The sequence below is a fragment of the Zootoca vivipara genome, chromosome 15 (assembly GCF_963506605.1).
Source record: "Zootoca vivipara chromosome 15, rZooViv1.1, whole genome shotgun sequence".
In the NCBI taxonomy this organism is placed as follows: domain Eukaryota; kingdom Metazoa; phylum Chordata; class Lepidosauria; order Squamata; family Lacertidae; genus Zootoca; species Zootoca vivipara.
Genome location: NC_083290.1, coordinates 2542209 through 2566942, shown reverse-complemented (window position 1 = coordinate 2566942; position 24734 = coordinate 2542209). Strand labels below are relative to the sequence as shown.

Here is a 24734-nt window from a genome sequence, read left to right as displayed (position 1 = left end):
GCAGGAATCCTGCCGGCAGCTGTGTGCAAAAGTATCTAAATAAATAATGATTTATCTATTACTGAATTTATACTCTGTCCTTCCTCCTGAAGGAGCCCAGGGCAGCAAACAAATACACAATTAAAAAACCATCTAAAATAGTTAAAACATTCTATAAACAATTACAATTCAAAACATTTGTTGTTGTTGTTGTTATATCCCACCGGATATAACAAGGTGGCATGTGTGTTTCTCCCCCTCCTCATTTAGTCTCCCGCGATAGCCCTGTGAGGTAGGCTAGGCTGAGAGGCAGTGACTGGCGCAAGGTCACCCTAAACCACTACACAATGCTGGCTCTAAGAGCAGCTACAGTTAAAACTGTCCTAAAAGCATTATGAGGGAAAACAGCTAAATAAAAACCTACGTGTTTACTAGTGGCAGCATACTCGTGTGAATGCCAGATGCAAAGACTGGGGGCTAGCTGCTCTCAGAGAAGACATCCTTGGCCAAGCCATGAGATAGAGAAAGAAATCGGAACACCAGCAGCAAAGATGCAAGGGAGAACTTACTGGCGTCAAAGGCTGCTTTCAAGGCCTGGATGTCCGTGGCCACCCCCGAGATCCGGTAGATCCCCACTTCATCAATGCCACGCTTCTCCACTTCCTCAACGCACTGGCGCACAATGTAGGGCACTTTGGAGCGCTCACGCCTGGAAGAGAGAGCAAAAGAGAAGAGAGATGGGTCAGGAGAGAACCCAGGACACCACGGAGGAAGCCGGGCGCTTGCAGAAGCTGCCTGCCTCTTCCCTGTGTTTGCAAGCAGTAGGGTTTTTTTCTTTTCTAAATGGACCTTATTAGCCCCGAGTGGCTGAAGAACAAATAAATATTGCAAAGGCCCAGGCTGGCATTCCCTCCCCCTCCGGCCAAAACACCACCAGACCCCCCTGATCAGGGCAGCCCTGCACCCACTGCCAGACCCGATCACAACATACTTTGTTACGACGCTGATTTTCACCCCAAAGACCCCCGTCTGCTTTTTCGATGGGGTCCTTTTAAGGCTCAAGTCGCGGCTGGTGAACTTCATCGAGAACTCCACTTTGATCTGAAAGGGAGACTTCAAGGTCAAAGTCACATCCTGCAATGGGGAAGCTCTACTACGGGGTGGGTTGGGGGAGAGGAGCGCCCAGGGTGGGCCACGAAAGCATGAGGGAAGGGAGGGATCTTGGACAAGCACCGTGGGGCGTGGTACCCAACTCGTTTCCCCTTCTTACCCCATTCATTTCAATCACATCCATGTGCCAGTTCTTGGTCTGCACCGTCTGGGGATCCAGCTGCAAAAAAGGAACAACGGGAGAGAATGAGCTCCCAAAATATTCACCCCGAAAAAGGTAGACAGGGAGACCACAAAAGAATAAGGAAGCGTGCAGGGCCAGGTAGGATAAGAATAGATTTATTCAGGCCCCATCTGCAGTATATGAATAAAGTAGCACCGTACTGCTTTAAACAGGCCCCGGAGAATCCTGGGAAGTGTAGTTTGTTAAGTGTGCTGAGGGTTGTTAGGATACCCCTATTCTCTTCCCAGAGCCACAACTCCCAGAGTTCCCTGCGAAGAGGGATTGGTTGTTAAACCAGATTAAAACAGTTGCCAACATTCTACATGCCTGGTAGGCTTGTTTAAGCAAGCAAAAATGTTTTTAGCAGGCAATCAAAGGAGTACAGTGAAGGTGCCCCAACCTGATGTCAATAGGCAGGGAGTTCCAAAGTACCATGCCAAGTGATTGGTTTCTTACAGCTGCAGAATGATTACTATGCGACACCTGTAGGAAGTCCAGTTGCACAGAACGCCAAGCACTTGGATGAATGGCTTTGGGGCTGGATATAAGCCCATCACCCAGGGGCAACCCTTCGTCAGCAACCTGGAGGAGGAGGAGGAGGATGTGGGCAGCGTTTCATTTCACAGGCATGAGCTGCCCTTGTTCCAGGGGAGGCTCAGCAGGACACAAAGCCCCGTTGGAAAAAGATAACAGATGGCTGTCTCTGCTTCATGATTGACCAAGAAACGCTCCCATGAATCAGGGATATTTCTGGAGACCGGTTCCTAAAATAATTTTCAAAAGGCCACGTCTTCCACACGGCCCTACTTGTGGTCTCCTGGGAAAGGCGGCTGAGCTGTTTCCGAAAGGCCTCCGCACTCTGGGAGTGCAGCCTGCCTCAAAGGCAAATTGGGTCGTACTGGGCTTTCATCCCTTTTCAGAAGAGGTCCTGGGTTTCCCAGGAACCAGAGTAGCACTGGTGTGCAACAGGAGAGAAGGTAACAGACAAGTGGATCATGCTGGCAAGTTGGACAAAAAATGGAGAAGTGGGCGATTTCAGATCTTGGGTCACATGAACTGCTCTGTGCATGAACAACAGGTGCACATTTTGAACCCTTTCTTTTGTTAGCACCTGGGGCATATCCGTATAGGGTGGCTAATGGCCTAGCCAGTCCAGCGTCTTGTTCTCACAGTGGCCAACCAGATGCCTACAGGAAAGCCACAAGCAGGATTCAAGCACAAAAGCCCTTTCCCTTCCTGTGGTTTCCAGCAACTGCTATTCAGACGCATTTATCATATAACTGTAGAGTTGGAAGGGGCCACAGGGGTCATCTAGTCCAACCCCTGCAATGCAGGAATCTCTTGCCCAAGGTGCCGCTCGAACCCACAACCCTGAGATTAAGAGTCTCATGCTCTACCGACTGAGCTATCCCAGGTGGACAATACGGATGGGAGTTATATATAGTTGTTGAACTATAAACTCCATCCTTGCCCATTGGCCACATTTGCTGAAGGGATGCTGGGAGTTGTAGTTCAGCAGCTTCTACAGTTCCCTGCACCTGGTATACAAAGAAAAGTAGGAGGAGACAAACCAGCTTAAATGAGTAACATTTGCTACCTACCCAATTTCTTTCATTTGAGCTTTCCCACCCACCCAGGATTGCAGTGCTGTTTTCCCTCTCGCTGCAGACGTTTGTTTCTTTTCAAAAACAAACAAACAAACAAACAAACAGGTTAACATGGGGTTCGGACTAGATGACCCGTCGGGTCCTTTCCAACTCTACAGCTCCATGAACCTAGAGGCCTTGCATTGCATACACACATGGCACAAATGCAACGGGAGGACAGAGCCTGGATCCGAGGGAGGGCGCCCCTGCGCGTGTTCGGGTCACAGATGTTCCATGAGGCTGGCAGATCCAGGCCCCCACGCTGGGCTGGCTCCTTGAGGGTGTGTGTGGTTTCCCCCCAGGGCGCCTGGTATCTCGGGAGCAGCCATCTGAGCACAAACTTCAGAGGGGATGTGCGATCCCGCCCTGCTGATCCACCATCGCAGGCAGCAAATGCTACACAGGCTTCCCCGCCTCCCACAAGCACACAGCCCCCATCCTGGAAGCTGCAAGATGGGGCTGGCAGAAAAGCAGATGGAGTAGGGCAAGAGCCCCACACAGAGCCATCAGAGAAGAAAGTCTCCCCTCCCCAGCCCCTCCACCAGAGCCAGAGGCCCTAAGGCTGCAGATGGGTGATCATTCCCTTCTCCCCACCCCTGAGAAGGGTCAAAGGAGATTTGAAAGCGATAGCTCAGTCGGTATAGCATGAGACTCTTAATCTCAGGGTCATGAGTCCAAGCCCCACGTGGGGTGGAGATTTCTGCATTGCAGGAGATTGAACTAGATGACCCTCGTGGCTCCTCCAACCCTGAGATTCTATGAAGGCAGGATCGTTGCCTGCCGCACGAAGACACTCCAGCTATACCTCCAGGGCTGAACAGCGTTTGCAAGTTACTGCTGTTGTTTCATTAAAATTAACTAACAGCCATCTTCAAAATATCTCAAGGGCTGTCACATGGAAGATGCAGCAAGCTTGTTTTCTTCCTGCTCTGGGGGGCAGGACTCGAACCAATGGCTCCTAGTTACAAGAAAGGAGATTCCAGCTAAACACCAGGAAGAACTTTCTGACAGTAAAAACTGTTTGACGGTGGAACAGGCTCCCTCAGGAGACTCCTTCCTTTCAGGTCTTAAAGCAGAGGTTGGGTGGCCATCTGTCAGAGATGCTTTAGTTGTGATTCCTGCATGCAAGGGGGTCCCTTCGCACTCTACAATTCTATGGTTCTAAGATCAGTGTTGCAGAGTTGGAAGCACCCTAAAAAAGGTCATATTGCACACCCGAATTAATGCAGACTTTTGCAATTGCTGCATCCCAGCCTCTGCACAAGGTATCTCCAGTGGAGGAGAGAGCCCACCACCTCTTGAGGCTGTCTGCTCCAAGGCTGAACAGATCTCACAGTTCAGAAGTTTCCTCTAGCTTTCAGCCTCAATCTGCTCCTCACAATGCCCCTTGGTTCTAGAGCAAAGCTACAGCTCAAGGGGGAAGGGCTGTAACTCAGAGGCAGAGCAACCACCAGTGGCATCTCCAGGTAAGGGTGGGAATGTCCTCCCTCCTGAAACAAAGGAGAGCTGCTGCCAGTGAGAGTAGAAAACACAGCTAGAATGAACCAGTGGCAGCTTCCTATGTCAGGGTCATCAAGCGATTAAAGAGTGTCCAGGACAACTAATGAAACTGCAGAGTGTTTAGTCAATGACATTTGCCTGTTTCCCAAAGCATCACAAAAATCACCAACCATTGACAAAAGTCATCAAGGCGGCAAGGTGTCTTTTTCGTTAGATACAGAAGGGGCTGTGAGAGAAATGTCCAGCGCAGTAAGCACACGCAAAGCCAAAAGTTTCTGATCGCCCATTCCCTGGAACAGCACAGCCTAAAAACCAAAACAGCTACATATACCCCAAAAGGTATGCCCTCAACTTGCAGCCCCATGAATTAAAATTGGGTTATTCAATCCACCAAAAGACTTACGTTATAACCAGGTCCCTTTTATCCACACAATAACCCTGTAAGTAGGTTAGGCTGAGAGAGAGAGACAAACAGGCCCAAGGTCACCTGGCAAATTTCACAGCTGAGTGGAGATTTGAACTCGGGGCCTTGCCAGCCCTAGTCCAACACTATTCATGATCCCACCACGCCAGCTTTAAAAATATTTTCAAACAGGCAGTTGCCTTTGGTGAAGCATTTCTTGCTTCTAGGCAACCCGGCACGGAAGACTTTGCAAACTTGGAATAGTTGCTTCTCTCTTAAATAAAAACAAAAAACAAAAATCAGGCTGCTGACGTGCATCCTCAATAGCTCTTTTGTATAATTTGCAAAGCTGGATTTTGTCTTGCAGTCTCATGCATGCTAAAAGCCCAAACAAATCCACAATTTGCAAAAGGGCCCAAAGTCTGCCAACCTGCACCCTGAACAGGATAAATTGAGGTCAGGCCAACAGCATGATTTGCCCTGCGTCTTGACTTCCTGGTCCCATTTATTTCAATGCAAATTCGGAACAAGCAGCGAGGGCTAATTTGGGGCAGAGAGAGAACAATCCCTTGCTGAGGCCTCTGGCAAACACCACCACATTGGCTGATCTCCCCAGCCCAAACAAGACCTGTCAAGCCCCCAGATGTACCTATTTCGTGGCAATTGCTGCCCACCAGATCCTCAGCTCAGGGAGCCCAGTTGACTCTGCTCCTTAATTTACGGTGTTGAACAAATTGGTTAGCCACCTTTTCAGAATAAAATGTTTTCTCAATGACTGCTTGGATGCGGGAAGAAAGAGGCGCTAGCCCGCCCCTTTGGCAACTCAATCCAATTGCGCTGAACTTAATTTGAAACAACCGCAAGCTCCCATGCTCAGAGCCTCCCTTGACCCTGCCCCTTTGAAGTGGCCTGAGATCCCATATGGAAGGGATTTCAGCAGGGCCCTACATGAAAAAGGCTTTATGAAAACCAGCTTGGCCTCATGGGTAACGCCATAAACCTGTCTTTCAGGAATTCTCCCTCCACCCCGGATCTGAGAGAGGGGGAAATTGCTCACTTTGGGCTCCCCTGCCTCGCGGGAAGGCAGAGACTGAAGGGTGGGTGGCTCTGTAGGGCTTGGATGAAAGACTGATCCACAGCTAACTCCCGGGCTGTGGGATGCTCCACAAAGCAAACTACCACTCATTGCTATTGTCAAGTTATAGGATTAAAGCCTCCTTTAAAAAAAAAAAGTATTTAAAAATACTGTACCAAATGTCTCCTGTGTGCACCTCGCAACAGCTCTGCCCCCCCCTTCTTAAATATTTCAGACATTTATATGCTGTTTTTCAGGTCTAAGTAAACCTCTCAATGTGCTTGGGAGTTAAAAACAACAACACCCCCACTATAAACACCAAGCTCCAAAAAAGAAGAAAAGAGGATTATTCTGAAGCTGAATAAAAAAGTTAAAAGCATTTTTAAAAAGGGTCTGGGAGAAGAAAAACAGAAGCACAAAAATTAGAAAGAGGAGAAGGTTTTCCAGGTGGGCCTCTGATTTAGCTCTTCATACCTGGGCTGTTTCATGTCTGCAAAAGGGAGATACTTTAGAAATAGGGTGCTGAAGGTGGGAGACAGGGCTCCAGATAGGGAGACCACAGAAGGTAAACAACTCCAACGACAAAGAACGCTGTTGCTTTTAAGAGAGCTGAACATGGCTGGGGGGAGGTTGGGCATCCCGAGGCTTCTATCCAGCGCCTTGGCCAACCTAGTGCTTTGCAGCGGTTTTGGAGCACCCATCAGCCCTGGCTTTTGTTCTGCTGCCACCTCTGTTCAAGCAGGTTTTACTAGCTTAGTAGCCATTGATAGCCCTCTCCTCCATGAACTTGTTGAATCCTAAAGCTATCCCAGTTGGCGGCCATCGCTGGTATTCAGAAGCATTGCTGCTGCTAACCGTGGAGACAAAGCGCTGCCATCATTTCTAATCCTCTTTTAAAGCCTTCCAAGTTGGTGGTCACCGCTGCCTCCTGCGGGAGAGAGTTCCATAGTTTAACTCTGCGCTGCAGAGTAAAAGAATTCCTTTAAAAAACCTGTCCTGAAACTTAGAACATTAAGCTTCATTGGAAGTCCCCAAGTTCTAGTGTTATGAGATAGGGAGAGAGAGAGAGAAATATATCTATCTCCACTTTCACATTGCCATGTAAAACTGCATATACTTCTATCTTGCCTTTTCTATAAACTGAAAAGCCCCAGACATTGCAGCCTTTCCTCATAGTTGTGCAAGTGGCACATGAATAAAATGCTGGGGCTGGTGGTGACAATGGTAACACAACCTGCCCCAGCAACACCACATCAGGTGTTGCCGCACATCCACAATGCCAGGATGGTCTCCGGTTCCGGAAGGGCCCTTGAGACCTGGCGTGCCAACCTCCTCTGCTGTGCTCTGGCGAGAACTGGCGAGTCAAGCAAAAGAGAGCGGAGATCTTCTGCAGAAAAAGGCTGAGACACCAACTCAGCAACCTCCAGGATCAGGGTGGGGAGGGGGAGAGCAAAACACACACACACACACACACACACACACACACACACACACCAGAAAAGCAGCAACGACAAAGTCTTGCTAGATTGTACCATCTAAGTACAGCTTAGCTCACAAGCAGGAGGGCATAAGAAGCAGTGGGTTGTCTGTCAAGGCAAATGGGGCAGCCCCCCACCAACCTCTTAACACACACACAGCCATGTATTAGTCTAATCCCATTTTAAAGCCTATCCTCACCGTTCACAATGACCAGCTGTGGGATGCTCTGCCCTGAATCTCCAAGCGGCGCATGTCAGTGTGGAGGTGGTCTGGTCACAAAACTGGATTAGGGCGAGGGGAGGCCCGGGTTCAAATCCCTCTGGGTGATGCTTAGGTCACGATCTCTCGGCTTGACCTACCTCACAGGGTTGTTGTGGGCATAAAACAAGGTGGTGGAGACACCCATGTTTGCCATCTTCTGCCCCTTGGGGGAAAAGGAGTGTGCTAAATCGATCAACAGGGGGGGTGGCATGTGCCCTCCCCCACCCGATGTTATTGGTTTACAACTCCAGTCCATTGCTGACCATTGGCATGCTGGCCCAAGACATTTTGCTCCCCGGTGGAGGACGAGTCAGTTCCCTCCCAAGCTCACTGTACAGAAACCAGCTGGATGGACAGCCGAATCTTCCCTCAAGCCTTGTCACTAGACAGCATCCCCCAGGATACCTGGAGGCAGCTCAGTGGGCAAAAGGCAACCCATTGGACACAGTCCACTCTGTCCTCCAACAGAAGACGAGTCCTGCAGCTGCTAGACTAGGTCAAAGGGAGCCCAGCCGCCTGTCCTCATGGTGGCTGACCAGATTGCCCCTATGGGGAAGCCCACAAGCAGGACCTGAGTGAAACAACAGCACTCTTTCCGCGTACGATTCCCAGCAACTGGCATTCAGAAGCATCCACTGCCTCTGACGGTGGAGGGAGAACAAAGACTATCAATGGCAGCTGGTTCACTTTGCCTAATATTAGGGCCGGCACCATCTGGGCTGGAATTGGGTGAGATGTGATCTTTCATTGTGGGGGGGAAAGAGAGCTGCTGATATGTCAGCGTCGCCTCCTGGATCCTGGGTGGTCCCACGGAGAGGAGGGGAGGATATCTCTGGCAGGAAAGCCACACACACACACATACCCCAACAAGAGCGCACGCCAGCTCCAGGAGACGGGCGCCGCCTCCATCCCCCGTAGAGAGAGCTGAACACAAAAGACCCCAGGAAGCAAGCTCTCTCTCGCGCACAGCTGCTGCTCCTGCCTGCTTAGCATCTCATCTCAACGAGGGCTTCGTGCCAACCTTGGCGGACAACAAGCACGGCCACCTGTTGCACATCGTCCCCCCCCTGCCCTTGCACACGCAGATAGACACACTCAAAAGAAGGGAGGCCCGTGCTTCCAATTAAAAACAGCAACAGCCACAGCAGAGTTGCTGGAGCCCAGCCCTGAATGGGTGAAGGGAAGGAGAGAGTCTCCCTGAGCATGCACAGAATGTCCCTTCCTCTCAAGCTGATCTGCAGGGCAGGCTAGAGCAGAAAATTGCAGCCGTGTCTAGTTGTGCGAGAGAGGAACATAGGAAGCTGTATCTCAGGGTCCCTTCCCTAATATTAAAAACAAGGCTCTAGTCTTCAAGGGTCTGTTCTGAAGGGGTGAAAACAGGAATGCTGAAAGGTGCTTTCTGTTGAGTCAGACCCCTGGGCCCATTGATCTGCTGCACTGACTGGCAGCAGCTCTCCAGGGTTTTAGGCAAGGGGATGCTGGGGAATGAACCAGGACCTTCTACACTCAAAGCAGGGGTGCTGCCACAAAAACTATGGCTCATCCACAAACTTCTCAAGTATTAACCAGAGAAGGGGGAGTCACAGCAAATCAAATTGGCACAAAAAACACCTAAGGAGATCTGTCCTCTGCTGAGGACCACAGGGAAATATTCTGGTCCCATCACAGAAGGTGACCTCCAGTCCCCGACACCCTGAGCCTAATCAGCCCTTCCAGGCTCAGCCAGGATGCCGTTGGCGGCTGCGCAAATAGGAGACCCTCAGAGCTCCAGACCACCACTACCACCAGCACCCCAGCAATTCTATGGCATGCATAGATGGCCCAGATCAATTCCTTGCAGACGCCCTCCAATTAAGGGGGCCGTCATCCTCAGGCATCGTCCTGGGAGCTCTGCAGCACCACCCAGGCGCTTTAGGCCTCACCAGCTGCTCTGCTCCAATTCCCATCCCCAGACAGTTAGCATGGCAACAGCCGCTCAGCCCCACTGGACCAGAAAGCCTGCTGGCCAATAACCACTTTCCAGAGAGAGAGAGAGAGGAAGAGAGAGAGTCTGGCTCCCTCCTGGCAGACAGCAAAGCAACAAGGGGAGGGAGCGCTAAGCCATCAATCTGATCTCTGCTCCCAGAAGTGGAGAAATCAATTGCCTTGTTTTTTTTCAAGTGAGAGAGAGAGAGAGAGTATAAAACACTGTTTTATATTTATGTCACTTTATTGTACATCGCTTTGGTGTGCCTAATGGGAAGCTATTAATAAACAAAATAAATAATGATGAAAGGGAGGTGCAGCAATGTTCCCAAAATTCACGCTAGCCAATTTTTGAGGCGGGGGTGGGGGCTCTCTTCCTCTGAATTAAAGATATGCTTGACTGTTTTTGTGTGGGTGGGTGGGTGCGCGCGCGCACACACACACACACACACACAAGAGAGAGAGAGAGAGAGACTGACTCTTGTGGACCCAGAATTCTGACACAGATCAGTGACTCACACAGGGAGGCAACAGGCACCCTCTGCTGAAGGCACATCATCCTGCTGTGTCATGGAGTGGCCCCCCAGGGCAGTAAAACAGCAGGAGAGGACACTGCCTCTGGGTTAGCTGGAGACCAGCCAGCCAAACAGCAGGGGCACAAAAATCAGGTCAATGGTGCCTGAGCGCTACATCACAACAAAACCCGCCAGGCAGAACAGTGAGAGTCAGTAACAGTCTTTATAAGGAGACCCTCCTCTGGCCTTGTGGGCTCAATTTCTCCTTGGGGCAGCCAGTGCAAAGAAAAACGAAAAACCACAGGGAATCCATGCAGATCACACGCCACGACTGCACCTTGTGCTCCCTGGAAATTAAACTTTTGCACAACAAACCGTGAGGGTCTTTTGATCCTCACAAACTGTCATGAGACCCCCACAACTTCCCACCTAAAGGGAGGAGACACACACATGCCATCTCTTCTTGCCCCCCGTCTTAAGGGTGCCACAGTTCAAATCTGCTGATCTACCTTAAGGACTCTTGAGTACACACACACAAGCCATTTCCATGTTCAAAACAAGAGCTGAGGATCAGAGGTCTTGACATCACCTATATAGAAGCAGACACAGAAGGTACTATAGGGGGTGTCAGAGCTCAAATTAAATCCACAAGTTTCACCTCCTAACTAAATCATGCCCCCACTTTATAAAAACACTTGCAGACCTCCTGCCATATGAACATCAGGGGTACAGAACTCCCCTTTTCACCACTGCAGTCCTTGAAGGGAGGACGCTTCCATGCCCTTCGGAATTGCAAGCAGATGCTGTATGGCTGAGCTGCAGCCCTTTCCTTGGAACAATATATAGCAAGATCCCGGTCCTCATGGTTCAGAATTAAGGAATGACGGGCCAATTTAAACAGGAAGCTGCACCACTGGCTCATCCAGCTCAGGAGCGTCCCATGCTAACCAGCAGCGGCTCTCCAGGACTTTGGGCAAAGAAAACCCCCGGCCCTACCCGGAGAGGCCAGCGACTGAAAAAGCAGGCTCTCTCTCTCTCCCCCCCCCCCCAATCTCTCAAAGCTACAGTAAGGAAAAGGCATTAAGGCAGCCAGTCTTTTTATGCACCTCTAGAAACCTAGAGATTGCATAAACACACACACACAAAACACACGGGAACTTTGGGCTAGAATATTCCGGCAAGGATAAGGTGACTGAGTGCGTGCAGGAAAGTTGGGGTGTCCCACGCCTGGTGCAGTTAGTCCTTGGGTGTCCCCCGGAAGCCCTGAGGCAGCATTTTTGACCCGCATGTCCCTCCGCTGTCACCTTTGAAAGGACGAAACAAAACAAAAAAATGCCAGTAGCTCCGGTGACGTTTGCACAAAGCGCGTCTCACATTCCCTGCATGTCAGCAGCCCAGGAGCGCTGACCCTTTCCTAAGAGAACAGACTTCGGGGAGAGCCATGCTGCAGGCATGCCAGCTGGGAAGGGATTGGGAGCGATCTCAGCCCCAGAATATTATTATCATTATCATTATCATCATCATCATCACCTATTCTTACTGGGGGCCCGTACAAAGTAGCGAGTGCTCTCTAAAAACCCCACAGAATACACCTTCTGCGCTGCTTTAAGAGCCAGTCAGCCCCAACGTTTATGAGGTTATGAAATTAAGGTAAAAATGAAGGTTGAGTGCCACTGAACACCTCTTTTTAAAAAAGAAATCAACCAACTTTGGAGACAGCCAGAAAGCACCCAAACTATCTCCCTAGCCGGAGAAATATGGAGACTTAACAAGTGTCAGAAACATCCAGCCACTCTCCTTTGCATGTGGCATCGCCCTCCCACCCTACATTATGCCAAGACTGAAAGAAGGCACCAACAGGAGCTTAGGGTAAGGGAGCTGTAGTAGCTATTTCACATGCTGGGGTGGGGGATTCCCACAGGAAAGCTGTGAAGAGAAAAAAGGGGGTCTGAAAGGAAAGCCTTGGGTATACCCTGAGAGGCAATTTGACTCCCCACCCGCTAGAGGAGGGAAAGAACTGCAAGTTGATGCGGAGTTCGGAAAAGGAGACAGTTCTTGAGAACACCGCTCCCAAAGAATTTAATCATGCAGCCACAAATTGATGCCTTTCACTGTAGCATATGCACCAGTCATTCCTCCCCTCTCCCCCTCCCCAAATAAGCACAGAGGTGCAAGGGAGATCAACCCCCAGCCCACCCTGCGCACCTTTTGACGAAGGAGCTTGCTGCGCACCCGGCCCCACAGCCTGGACCCAGTGTTGGGGGTCCGCTTGCCCTCGGAGGCTTCCTCCTCCAAGCTGTCCAGGGAGCAGTGGTCCAGCCGCTCAGAGGCCAGGTTGAGTGGGCCTTCGGGGGTCTGTACCAGCACCTCCGTCATCTCGCTGGCTTTCTCCCCACTTCAGGGGGGGGTGTTCCTTGTGGGGGGGGGAGCAACCCCAGAAATCAGCAATGGATGAGGAGATGCCAAATATTTCCAAGAGAGAGGGTCCGCTCTCCTTTCGGCTAGCAGGATGAGGCAGGGGGCATACTGGAGGCAGCCGGATCCATGCAAGCTCAGAGACTTTGCAAGAAAGAGCCCCTCATCTCTCCAGCATCCTCTCCGACTTGACTTGAGGGGAACACTCCCCCTCACGGCTGGAGCAAGGAAAGCCAGCCTCTGTTCCGCCCCCTTCCTAGCAGCTTCTCCACCCACCCCCTTTCCCCCTACTGGGTTAACCCCTCAAGCGCCAGGCTGTTTCCCTCTTCCCTAAGTCATGCACAGACTTTCCCAAGAGAATTAGTCCCTGGGTTGCCAAGTGGGCCATGGGTTGGTGCCTTTTAGGGGGTGGGCAGCTCTCCATAAAAGCAGCATCAATATCTCCCTGTGCTGGATCATCAGATGGAGGCGCTAACCCATCTGTTCCTATGAGCGGCCAGCCAGATGTCCCCCCCCCCAGCACAAGCAACCAAAACAAGACAGTTTCTGACCCCCCCCCCGCTCCATTATTTGCTCTAGATTCTTTTACATCAGACAGAAAATCAGTGGAAAACTTTTAGATGCTGCTGCTAATTGGAAGATCTGGGAGCAAAAGAATTCACTCGGTTGAGAATTAAGATTGTTATAATTGTTTTACTTCCCTCCCCTGTTTTATACTAAAAACAATCCTGCGAGGTAGACCAGGCTGAGAGATATCACCCAATATGCTAAGCAAGGATGCAAATCTATGGGCTGTATTCACGCTTGTCCTACTCAGGGGAGACCCATTGAAATTAATGAACCTAAGGCAGGCATGTTCATTAAATTTAGAAGACATCTGAAGGCAGCCCTGTTTAGGGAGGCTCTTAATGTTTAATAGATCACTGTGTTTTATTTTTCTGTTGGAAGCCGCCCAGAGTGGCTGGGGAAACCCAGCCAGATGGGCGGGGTATAAATAAATTATTATTATTATTATTATTATTATTATTATTATTATTATTATTATTAATTTCAGTGGGTCTACTCTTTGCAGGACTAGCCTTGGATAAAATCCAGAGTCTCCACAGTTTTGAGTCCAACACTCAAAGGGCTATACTAAACCGGCACTTATCTACGAAGGGATCTTGTGGCCCAGCTATTACCTGGCGTTCCGAGATTGCGGCATGCGTTCAAGATTGAGCACGATTCCCTCGCAATGCAGGTGTGCGTTTCAACACATGCTCTCTGCGAGAACACACAGAACTTGAGGTCAAAGCGCTTCCATTTTTTTAACAACATAAAGCCTTGTACCAGACCATTAGCCCATCTTAGGCCAGTATTGTTTACTCTGACTAGCAGCTGCTTTGCAGGGTCTCAAGCACACAGAGTCCTCCCCACACTTCCCCAACCTGGTGCCGTCTGGGTGTTTTGGACTACGAGTCTTGCCCCAGCCAGCAACCTGCTTTTTAAAGCCTTGTCGGCAAGCCCTGCGGTGAAGTATAAAGGCGACTCCTTTGTGCGGCTTCTGGCAACCTGCTGGTGAAGGAAGGCCCTGCCTTCCAGTGTCAAGACCTGGCTGTGGTGACTCATGAGCAAGCAACAGGCCCCTACTCTCTGTCCATGCTCAGAGGCACTTGCACCATGCCACATAACCCAGGCATGGAAAACAGGTGCCAAGGGTACATCACAGCTCGTATTAGGTCTTTCCCTAATGCTCAAAGATGGTAAGGTTTGCATTTTTGGATCACACCCAAGAATGAAACACCTGCTCCCCCCAAAAAAGTTGTCTTTAACACATCCTGATTTCCCTGCTTGGTGTGATCAAGAACACCGGAGTCTCCATCTGTCTCTCCTTCAATCCCTCTCCCTTGGAGTAGATGCAAGAGTTAAACAGCAAGCTCAGATTGGAATGTTCCTTTGCAAATGAGAAGCCAATGTGGTAGTGATGGGGGGGGGCAGAGCAGCAGAGACCTCCTCCTTCTCCTCCTTTAAACCTCCAGGATTCCCCCATAAGCTGGCCCCATTCTCTGCCCCCATTCCCAGCTGGAAGGCACCTGTCAGCAATTAGAGGAATCCTGAAGAGGGTCCTTCAAGGCCACAAAATCCTTAATACATGTATTCCAAAGCTGGGTGGTGCTACGGTGGTGGTGGGACGACGACACATCTGTACCCCCTGCCCAAAATGCTGCAAGACTCCTAGCAGCCTGCACAGCCGACAGGTCAGGGGTGGTGGCAATCTGGAATCATTGGCTCACTCGTTCAAAACAACCCAACCGATGATCAAGGTCACCGGTTTTGTTGGATTAATTAAACTCAATAGTTTTAATTGGATTTCGAACAAACGTGCAATTAATCGTTACCGCCTTGAATTTTATTGTATTATTATCTTCCTTTGTGGGTTGAGCAGATCACTATTCTGAATGCTTTTTATAGGGTAGGAGGCACTGGGGGGGGGAGTAAATGGAACCAGCAGGGAGGGGGGCAGGCCCCCCCAAAAAGTTTGGGAACCACTGACGTAGATATAACGAGGCAAAATAGCAGAGTTTCTAAAACAAAAAGGAGAAGTCTGTTTCACAAATTCCCCAACTAGAATTAAGAACAAAACGTTCTGTCCTCACAGTGGCCAAGCAGATGCCTCAGCAAGAAGCCCGCAAGCAGGGCCTTAAGACTGGCACAGGCTTGATAGCTTGAAGCAGCTAGTCGGTAAGGGAGATGCACTCTGCTTGTGGCACAGAGGCACTTCGCTTTTTTTTTAATTTAAGAGAAAAATATGCAACCTAAGCCTAACAGCTGCACACACACCTCAAAGGAGCTTGTCAATGCAGCCAGTGTGGTCAGAGTATCAAACTAGGAGCTGAGAGACCTGGGTTCAAAACCCCACTCAGCCCAACCCATCTCACAGGGTTCTTGTGGGGGTTAACTGAGGTGTCTCTCAGAAGTTGCCCGCCTAGACCATTGTTTCCCAAACTTGGGTCTCCAGCTGTTTTTGGACTACAACTCCCATCATCCCCAGCTAGCAGGACCAATGGTCTGGGACGATGGGAACTGTAGTCCAAAAACAGCTGGAGACCCAAACACTGATCTAGACTTTGAGTTTCCACTTTAAAAACAAGCAAGTCTCTAGTCTTCCTAGAAAGAAAGTTACGGTGCAAAATGTGCAGGGACCTTCTAAGCAGTTTCTGTGAAATGAGAATGTGATGTGCACACTTTTTTTGTTTTTCCTGGTGCTGAGGAATGTTCCCTGTTGCTTAAAGGTAAAGGGACCCCTGACCATTAGGTCCAGTCGTGACCCACTCTGGGGTTGCGGTGCTCATCTCACATTATTGGCCGAGGGAGCCGGCGTACAGCTTCCAGGTCATGTGGCCAGCATGACAAAGCTGCTTCTGGTGAACCAGAGCAGCGCATGGAAATACCGTTTACCTTCCTGCTTGGAGTGGTACCTATTTATCTACTTGCACTTTGACGTGCTTTCGAACTGCTAGGTTGGCAGGAGCTGGGACCGAGCAACGGGAGCTCACCCTGTCATGGGGATTTGAACCACCGACCTTCTGATCAGCAAGCCCTAGGCCAGGGGTCCCCAGACTTACCGAGCGGCGGGCCGGTGCCCGCCGTGCCGACCGCGCGGTGGGCCGGACTGCAGGGGAGTGCGCGCGCAGCGGGCCGGAGGGCGGGGGAGTGCGCGCCCGTGCGCATGCGCACACGCACACGGGCGGAAAAAAAATCGGCGAAAATCGCTTGTGCGCATGCGTATGGGCCTCCCCTGACCCGGAAGTGCACCAGAAATGACCTCTTCCGGGTCGGGAGAGGCCCGTACGCATGCGCACAAAGGATTTTCGGCAATTTTTTGCCGATTTTTCAGATCGCCGCTGCGCCGCGCGCCGTGAGAGCGGGCGGCGGCAGCGGGCGGCGGGGGTCGTCGCGGGCCGGATTGGAAGGCCGATTGGGCCGCATCCGGCCCGGGGGCCGTAGTTTGGGGACCCCTGCCCTAGGCTCTGTGGTTTAACCCACAGCGCTTGACAGCAACAGCATCTGCGTTTGTGTGCTCGTGCAAAATCAGTATTGTGCGATCTTTACAATCAGGACCAGCAGGACATAGCTGACTCCCCACGGTAAGTATAAGGTTGTTGGGGTGGCTGTCTCTCTAATTTCGCATTATGCCCCCCCCCCCGCCGGCTGCCATTTTGTGACTGGCGCCTACAGCACTCAAAATCTGAAACATGCCCTCTGGTCCCAAAAAGGTTGGCAAGGTCCATACTATACCGTGTTAGGTGAAAGGAACAGCTGAGACCTTATCCTTGCAGTCCAGGGATTGTTACTCTCCTAGTCACTCCCTTTTCCTGAACTAATTACGGTTTGCGCTGGACCGTAGCTAACAAGGCAAAAACTGTTATTACTGTAAGTGGCTCGAAATGCTGATTGACGCTGCGCCGCTGATTTTGTGGCTGCTGTTTAATTCCATCTGCTGAAGAACTGCCCAGAGCACTGTTTGATTGAGGGAGGCTGATACGTAAATAACATGCAATTGATCCACAAGGAGGCAGAGAGCACAGCCGCTATCGGGAAAAGGCCTTATTTCAGGAGATACTCCCTGGCCCTCTCCAGGGATCTTCTGCATTGTGCATTCTCAGGGGGGTGGTATTATTATTATAAACAACAATAATAGTGAACGGCTTCAGAAGAGGATTGGACAAATGAAGAACATAAGATTTTACTTTCTTGGGCTCCTTGATCACTGCAGATGGTGACAGCAGTCACGAAATTAAAAGACGCCTGCTTCTTGGGAGAAAAGCAATGACAAACCTAGACAACATCTTAAAAAGCAGAGACATCACCTTGCCTGCAAAGGTCCGTATAGTTAAAGCTATGGTTTTCCCAGTAGTGATGTATGGAAGTGAGAGCTGGACCATAAAGACGGCTGATCGCTGAAGAATTGATGCTTTTGAATTATGGTGCTGGAGGAGACTCTTGAGAGTCCCATGGACTGCAGGAAGATCAAACCTATCCATTCTGAAGGAAATCAGCCCTGGGTGCTCACTGGAAGGACAGATCGTGAAGCTGAGGCTCCAATACTTTGGCCACCTCATGAGAAGAGAAGACTCCCTGGAAAAGACCCTGATGTTGGGAAAGATGGAGGGCACTAGGAGAAGGGGACGGCAGAGGACGAGATGGTTGGATAGTGTTCTCGAAGCTACGAACATGAGTTTGACAAGGCTGCAGTGGAAGGCAAGAGTGCCTGGCGTGCTCTGGTCCATGGGGTCACGAAGAGTCGGACACAACTAAACGACTAAACAACAAAGATGTAGTTCCTGCTGGGTCAATGGCCAATGGCCCATCTAGTCCAGCATCCTTTTCTCACAGGGGCCACCCAGATGCCTATGCAAAACCTGCAGGCAGGACTGGAGCGCAAGAGTCCTTGCCCCCTCCTGAGGTTTCCAGCAACTGGTATTCAGAAGCATGGCTAGTAGCATAGACAGCCCTCTGCTCCTCCCTGAATTTGTCTACATAATCCTCTTTTCAAGCCATCCAGTTTGGTGGCCATCCTGCCTCCTGTGGGAGGGAGTTCCGGAGTTTAACAGTGGGCTGCATGAATAAGTCCTTCCTTTCATCTCTCCCGAATCTTCCAGCATTCATGGATGTCCACAAGTTCCAGTGTTGTGAGAGAGGAGGGAAAGCGTTTCTCTATACCAGGAGTGGCCAGCTTCCAAGAGACTGCGATCTACTCACAGAGTTAAAAATTGGCAGTGATATACCGGTACCCCCTTTTGGGGGGGTTCAGGTCAAAGTTGTTGAGCTTTTTCTAGGAAGGAAAGCCCTGTTTTGGGGGGTTCCCATAGAAGTTATTGAACTTATTTAGGGAAGAGGAAAGCGGCGGTGAGCTTTTTTTTAGGAAGAAAACCCCTGTTTTTGGTGGTTCGGGTCATTTTAGGGGTGCAGGGCAAAGATGTTGAGCTTTTTTTTAGGGGAGGCAAAGATCTTTAACTTCTTTGGGGGGAGCCACTGATCTACCGGTGAACTACCACAAATGTCCAGTGATCTACTGGTAGATCACGATCTACCTGTTGGACATGCCTGCTCTATACACTTTCTCCATGCCATGCCTCCATTTATAAACTTCTATCCTCTACTCATGGAAGACAACACTGGCCACGATGGCCGTGCCCTGCCTCCGCTGTTGGGAAGCATTAATGCCTCTGAATACCAAGTGGTGGGAATCGCAAGTGGGGAGAGCGTTGCTGGTGTGCTCACGTGAAAACAGGGTGCTGGATCAGATGGGTCATTGGCCTGATCCAGCAGGTCCTTCGCAGGCTCAGCGCCACCATCGCAGCTGCCGCCACCGCAGCCACAACTAGGAAACCAGGGGTTGGTCCAGCTGCCTCTAGCCAAATCCTTCCAATACACAGGTCAATCTTAGGCCATGTGCCCCCATTACAAGCCCCATGAACCTCACAAGATCACCTTCCCAGGCTCTGTGCACCACGGTGAGACAGAGCAAGTTGCCTGCCACTGACCCCGGGGGTCCTCTCCCCCCAAGCCAGGCCTCCCACCTAATTGAAGCCAGAAACAGGTCTCCTGGCCTGACAAAAGGGCCCTTGTCTGCACAGGCTCTCCTGGCTGGACTGGGGGAGCTCAGAGGCACTGGGGAGGAGAGGGGCTTGGAACTTGGAGGGGTGGGGAGAAAGAGGCTGCAAGACAACACAGATCTGAGGACACGGGGGTCTGGGCAGGATTCTGCCCATAGGTTCAGTCTAAGCTGCTTTGTCTCTCCCGGGACCAGGGATAAGATTTTGGGGTCTGGTTGAAAAGAGGAACCACCTTCAGCATCCAAGGAAAGGTGGATTTGTCTGGTACCCTAGAAAGTCACTGCCTGTCCGTGCGGATATTCCCAGCCCTACCTGGTGATGCCGAGGATTGAAGCAAGCGAAGGAGGGGCTCTACCACAGAGCCAAAGCTCACCCTCTAACAACAAAACAAGATTCCAGTCCTCATTGTTCTGAGTTAAGCCCCACTTTGGGCAAAAAGGTTCCTGCGTTGCAGGGGGTTGGACTGGATGACCCTCATGGTCCCTTTCCAACACTACAGCTCAATGATTCTAAGGGCTCGTTTCAGCAGGAACACTGCCTTATGCCGGGCCCATTCATTGGTCCACCTAGCTGGGTATTTTCTGTGCTGAATGACAGCAGCTCTCCAGGCTATCAGGTAGGAAGTCACTCCCAGCCCTAGCCGGACCTTCTGCAGGGGCTCCACCACAGGCCTTTTGGCCCTCCTTGCCTTGCCCACATCTCCTCCTCCCATCCCTGCAGCACAGCGCACACACCTCTGGGCACTATCTATCGCAAGCAGCCTGGCCGAGCTGTGGCCACTGGGGAGGTCCTTGGTTCCCAGGATTCCCCTGCCCGCCCCCAAGGTTCACACAGCTGGAATCTCCACACACCCAGCGGCCGTGACTCATGTTCCTTGAGGCAAGCCTCCTTTGCAATGACACGGCCACGATGTTTCCATCCACTGCCTCCCCACCAGTCGCAGAAGTCGCTCCAGGCTAGGAGGCATCCAAAGAGAGCTGGCCGCAGCTGGATCAGGCCAAAAGGGGCCCATCTAGTCCTGCCCTCACAGCGGCCCACCAGATCCAACCCAAGGAGAAGCAGGACTTGAACACAACAGAAGCCACTTTCTCCCTGCATGCCAGCAAAGGCAAAGATTAGGCAATTTTGTAGAGGACACAACTATCAGTGGCTGCTAGCCCAAGTGGCTACGTTCTGCGTTCAACACCAGAGGCTCTGAATAATGCCACTTGCTGGGAACCACTAGTGGGGAGAGTGCTATTGCTTATTCATTATTACGTTATTATCCTCCAAGAACCTCCAAGTAGCAACACAGTTCTGTCCCCTGCCCACCTCTCCATGTTATCTTCACTACAACCCTGCGAGGTGCCTGCCTGACTCAGTTTAGTCTGTTTGCACATGTGACATTAAGGATAATGGTTGAAAACCAGCCCTGAAACTTCATACACAAACAGCCTCCTCTCTGCCCCCCCCCCAGCCTCTGTTGTGCCAAGAACAGAACCGCCTTCCCTTCAAACCCCCAACTAACAGGCACACACAGACACACTCCTTTTCATTCAGCCCAACTGAATCTCTGTTCACGTGAGCTCAGGGCACAAATAGTTTGGACGGCAGAAGAACCTGACAGAAGCCGATGGGGGCGTATGGGAAGGGGGGGGGCTTGAGAAAGAAACACTCCCCACAGCCCTAAGGACTAGATCTCTAATACAGACGCCTTCCCTTCAATATGACACCAATAGATCTTTTATTACTCTGTGTCTGGTGAGCATCCTATTCAGGCAGGTGCTAATATTTCTCCCTCCACTCTCATTATCTGCCTCTCCCAATTGGAGCGAAACTCAACAGTTGTCTTGGCAACTGTTGCTAGAGCAACTGTGGGATAAAGCTGATATGGGGCAGTGTGTGTGTGTCAGGAGTGGGGGGGGGAAGGGGGCTGGGAAAGCAGGCAGAAGGCAGTCCTGGGAGCAGAGCAGGCTTGCTCCAATTGTTTAGATGTATCTGCTTCAACTGATTCATAGGGAGGGAGAATTTCCGCTGTTGCCCCTTCTCCAGTCAGGGCAGCGCAGCAGAGGGAAAAAATGCCACTTTCTTCCCAATGGTTTCTGGCCCAGACCCAAAGGACTGCATAGTTACAGTAAGAAGAGCCTGATTGATCAAGCCGGTGGCCCATCTAGTCCAGCGTCCTGTTCTCACGGGGTCAAGCAGATGACCCAAATGGAAGACCACAAGCTGGTAGCTTTTGATATTCCCCTCCTCCTCCATGAATTTGTCTAATCCTCTTTTAAAGCCACCTGAGTTGGTGACCATCACTGCCTCCTGCGGGAGAGAGTTTAACTATGCGCTTGCATGAATAAAGCCTTTATTTTATCTGTCCTGAATAGCCTCATGCAGCCCTGCTCGGGAGGGTATGGGACTTGCATGTCTCAAACAGAAGACTCCTTCCTCATGCTGCTTGGGCACCTCACTGAAAAAATAGTTGGGAGATTTGAGACATATGCAAATAAGGACTTTGTCATGCAGCCAGAAGTTAAACTGTGGAACTCACTGCTGCAAGAGGCAGGGATGGTCACCAACTGGGGTGGCTTTGAAAGAGGATTGGATAATTTATGGCGAAGGGATGCTGGACTAGGTGGGCCCCCTTTGGCCTGATCCAGCAGACAGGAACTTATTAAATTCTTACGAGTTTTAATCTGATTTTAGTCTATTGCTATTTTAACATTTTGAAAGTCTGAAATTAATGTTGTGAATTTTCTTATGGGTAATTTTATTGTTTTATCTTTTTCTGTAAGCCGCTTGAGGGTTTTGTTTCTTTTTACCATTAACTGGTTATAAATTTTATGAAACAAGCAAACAAATAAAACTGTGTTCGCAAGATATGGCACTAGGGTCCCAGCATTCAAATGTCGATGAAGAAAGCTCACACTGAAGCTTTGTACGGGTCTTTGGAACCAAGTTTCCTCCATACCCCTCCCCAAAACATGTTCAAATATATAAAAGGATGTCATATAGAGGAGGGTAAAAGGTTGTTTTCTGCTGCTCCAGAGAAGCGGACACGGAGCAATGGATTCAAACTTCAAGAAAGAAGATTCCACCTAAACATTAGGAAGAACTTCCTGACAGTAAGAGCTGTTCGACAGTGGAATTTGCTGCCAAGAAGTGTGGTGGGGTCTCCTTCTTTGGAAGGCTTTAAGCAGAGGCTTGACAGGCATATGTCAAGAATGCTTTGATGGTGTTTCCTGCTTGGCAGGGGGTTGGACTGGATGGCCCTTGTGGTCTCTTCCAACTCTGTGATTCTATGAAAACTATCCTGCGGCAATTTTAGTTTCTATTGCACCTCAGGAAAAAAAAACACAGAAAAATAAACCAAAACCCAAAAGCAGACAACACATTGCTATGAGAACACTCAGACACCCAGCAAAACAGTCGGTCTGCTCACAGACTCTGCTGGTGCCTCAGCCTGTGCTAGTTTTTTAAAAATAGTGGCAACTCTACATTATCCTGGAATCATCGCCGAAGAACAAACCATCTCCCTTTTTGAAGGATGGGCCATTTGAGACACATCTTTGAAAAGCCAGGAGGGTATTTCTCTCCCTGGGTCAGAGGACAGACAATATAAATAGAGAACTAGATCAATCGTACAGCAGCAGAGATGTGAGCCACTTGGAAACTTAGTCTCCCTAAAAACTGCAGGTGGTGTCCGCCAAAATATGGAAAGAGTGAGTTACCTTTGCAGATGAAACTCGCTGAAAATGAATAGAGAGTCCACAAAGTAAGTTGTACCAGGGAAGCCCTTTGCCAGCTTGGGGCCTCCAGATCTTTTGGAGTCCAGCTGCCATCAGCCGCAGCTGGAATGGCCGTGTTTTCGACTACAATTCCCATCAGCTCCTTCCATGTTTTGGAATCCATCTCCCATCAGCCCCAGCTAGTCCTGCATCTGTTCAACAAAGGCGGTACTAGGGAGAGACCATCACACAGGCCTAGGAGAAGGGAAATCTCCCTGCATAAATGTGCCACAGGTTTTTTTATCTGATGCAAAGCCACCCTGAAGGGTGTTAAGACTCCAAAGTACCGCATTTCTGGAACTAGACGTATTCCACTTTGATGCCAAGATTTGACCCTCTGCGAGCCAAGTGCAATTTGCGCCCCTTGTCGGAGATCAGATACGCTCCAGAACGTGCTTGCGAACATACAGATGGGCTGGAGACAAGACGCAGGAAGCCAGACAAAGCCTCAGCATGCCAGAGAGGAAAGAGGGAAAAAGCAAGCCCACCCACGGAGAGCCTGGCAGAGTGGCACAAAGGAAGTGGCACCGCCGGCAGCCTGGCACCCGGGGAGACGGGTTGAACTGCGTCGCTTTGACATCCTAACAAGCGGAGGAGCAAAGGGCCTTTTGATCAATGCCCTCAAACAAGGCATGCGATCCCTGGAGCAAGGATTGCCTATAATAGAATGAAGGGCGCTCACTTTTAAAAAGGAAGACAAGATTGTAGTAGTAGTAGTATATTATTTATACCCCTCCCATCTGGCTGGGTTTCCCCAGCCACTCTGGGCAGCTCCCAACAGAATATTAAAAACATGATAAAAGCTCAAACATTAAAATCGTCCCTAAACAGGGCTACTTTCAGATGTCTTCTAAAAGTCAGATAGTTGTTTATTTCCTTGACATCTGATAGGAGGGCATTCCACAGGGCGGGCGCCACTACCGAGAAGGCCCTCTGCCTCATTGTTGAAAAGCAACAACCAAGAAGACCTTGTGGCTTGGAAACAAAACACACCAAGGAGAACCACATGTTCTCTCACATACCTTCTCCGAGATAACTACCACTAGCTTGGCAATATGAACCAGAGGCTGTCCCATTAGGAGGCAGAAGTCTCACCCATTTTGCCAAAAAAACCCCACCACTTTTGTGATTCTTCCATTACAGTGGAACCTCGGTTTATGAACACCTCGGTTTACGAATTTTCGGTTTATGAACACAGCGGATCCATCTGGAACGGATTAATTCACTTTCCATTACTTTCAATGGGAAAGTTCGCTTCAGTTTATGAATGCTTCAGTTTATGAACAGACTTCCGGAACCAATTACACCCATGCTTCGGGTTAAGTACGCTTCAGGTTGAGTACTCCGCGGACCCGTCTGGAACGGATTAATCCACTTTCCATTACTTTCAATGGGAAAGTTTGTTTCAGTTTATGAACGCTTCAGTTTAAGTACTCCGCGGACTGCCTGGAACAGATTAATCCACTTTCCATTACTTTGAATGGGAAAGTTTGCTTCAGTTTATGAACGCTTCAGTTTATGAACAGACTTCCGGAACCAATTGTGTTCATAAACCGAGGTACCACTGTACTTCTAGTTACAGGTAGGTAGCCGTGTTGGTCTGAGTCGAAACAAAATAAAAAAATTCCTTCAGTAGCACCTTAAAGACCAACTAAGTTTTTATTTTTGTATGAGCTTTCGTGTGCATGCACACTTCATCAGATAAGGTTGCAGAGTTTTTTATTTTTCTGGTTTTTCAGTAACTCCAGTTGAGAGTGGTAAATGGTTTGTTTTTCCTTGTGGAACTCCTGCCAGTAATTTTAT

The 24734-nt window shown here is 50.0% G+C and overlaps 1 protein-coding gene across 4 annotated transcripts in view; it reads right to left on the bottom strand.

Moving 5' to 3' along the window:
- The window catches only part of ABR (ABR activator of RhoGEF and GTPase), a 121091-nt gene that overhangs the window by 5048 nt on the left and 91309 nt on the right, over positions 1-24734 (bottom strand). For 3 of the 4 annotated variants that reach the window (XM_035138839.2, XM_060268375.1, XM_035138840.2), the window contains 3 exons: positions 1250-1309; positions 971-1080; positions 549-688 (listed from right to left, as the gene is read on the bottom strand). In XM_035138839.2, coding sequence (XP_034994730.2) covers positions 549-688; positions 971-1080; positions 1250-1309 — 310 coding nt within the window. Of the gene's footprint in view, positions 1-548; positions 689-970; positions 1081-1249; positions 1310-12361; positions 12796-24734 lie in introns of those variants that run through there. The other variant, XM_035138842.2, reaches the window with a different exon arrangement.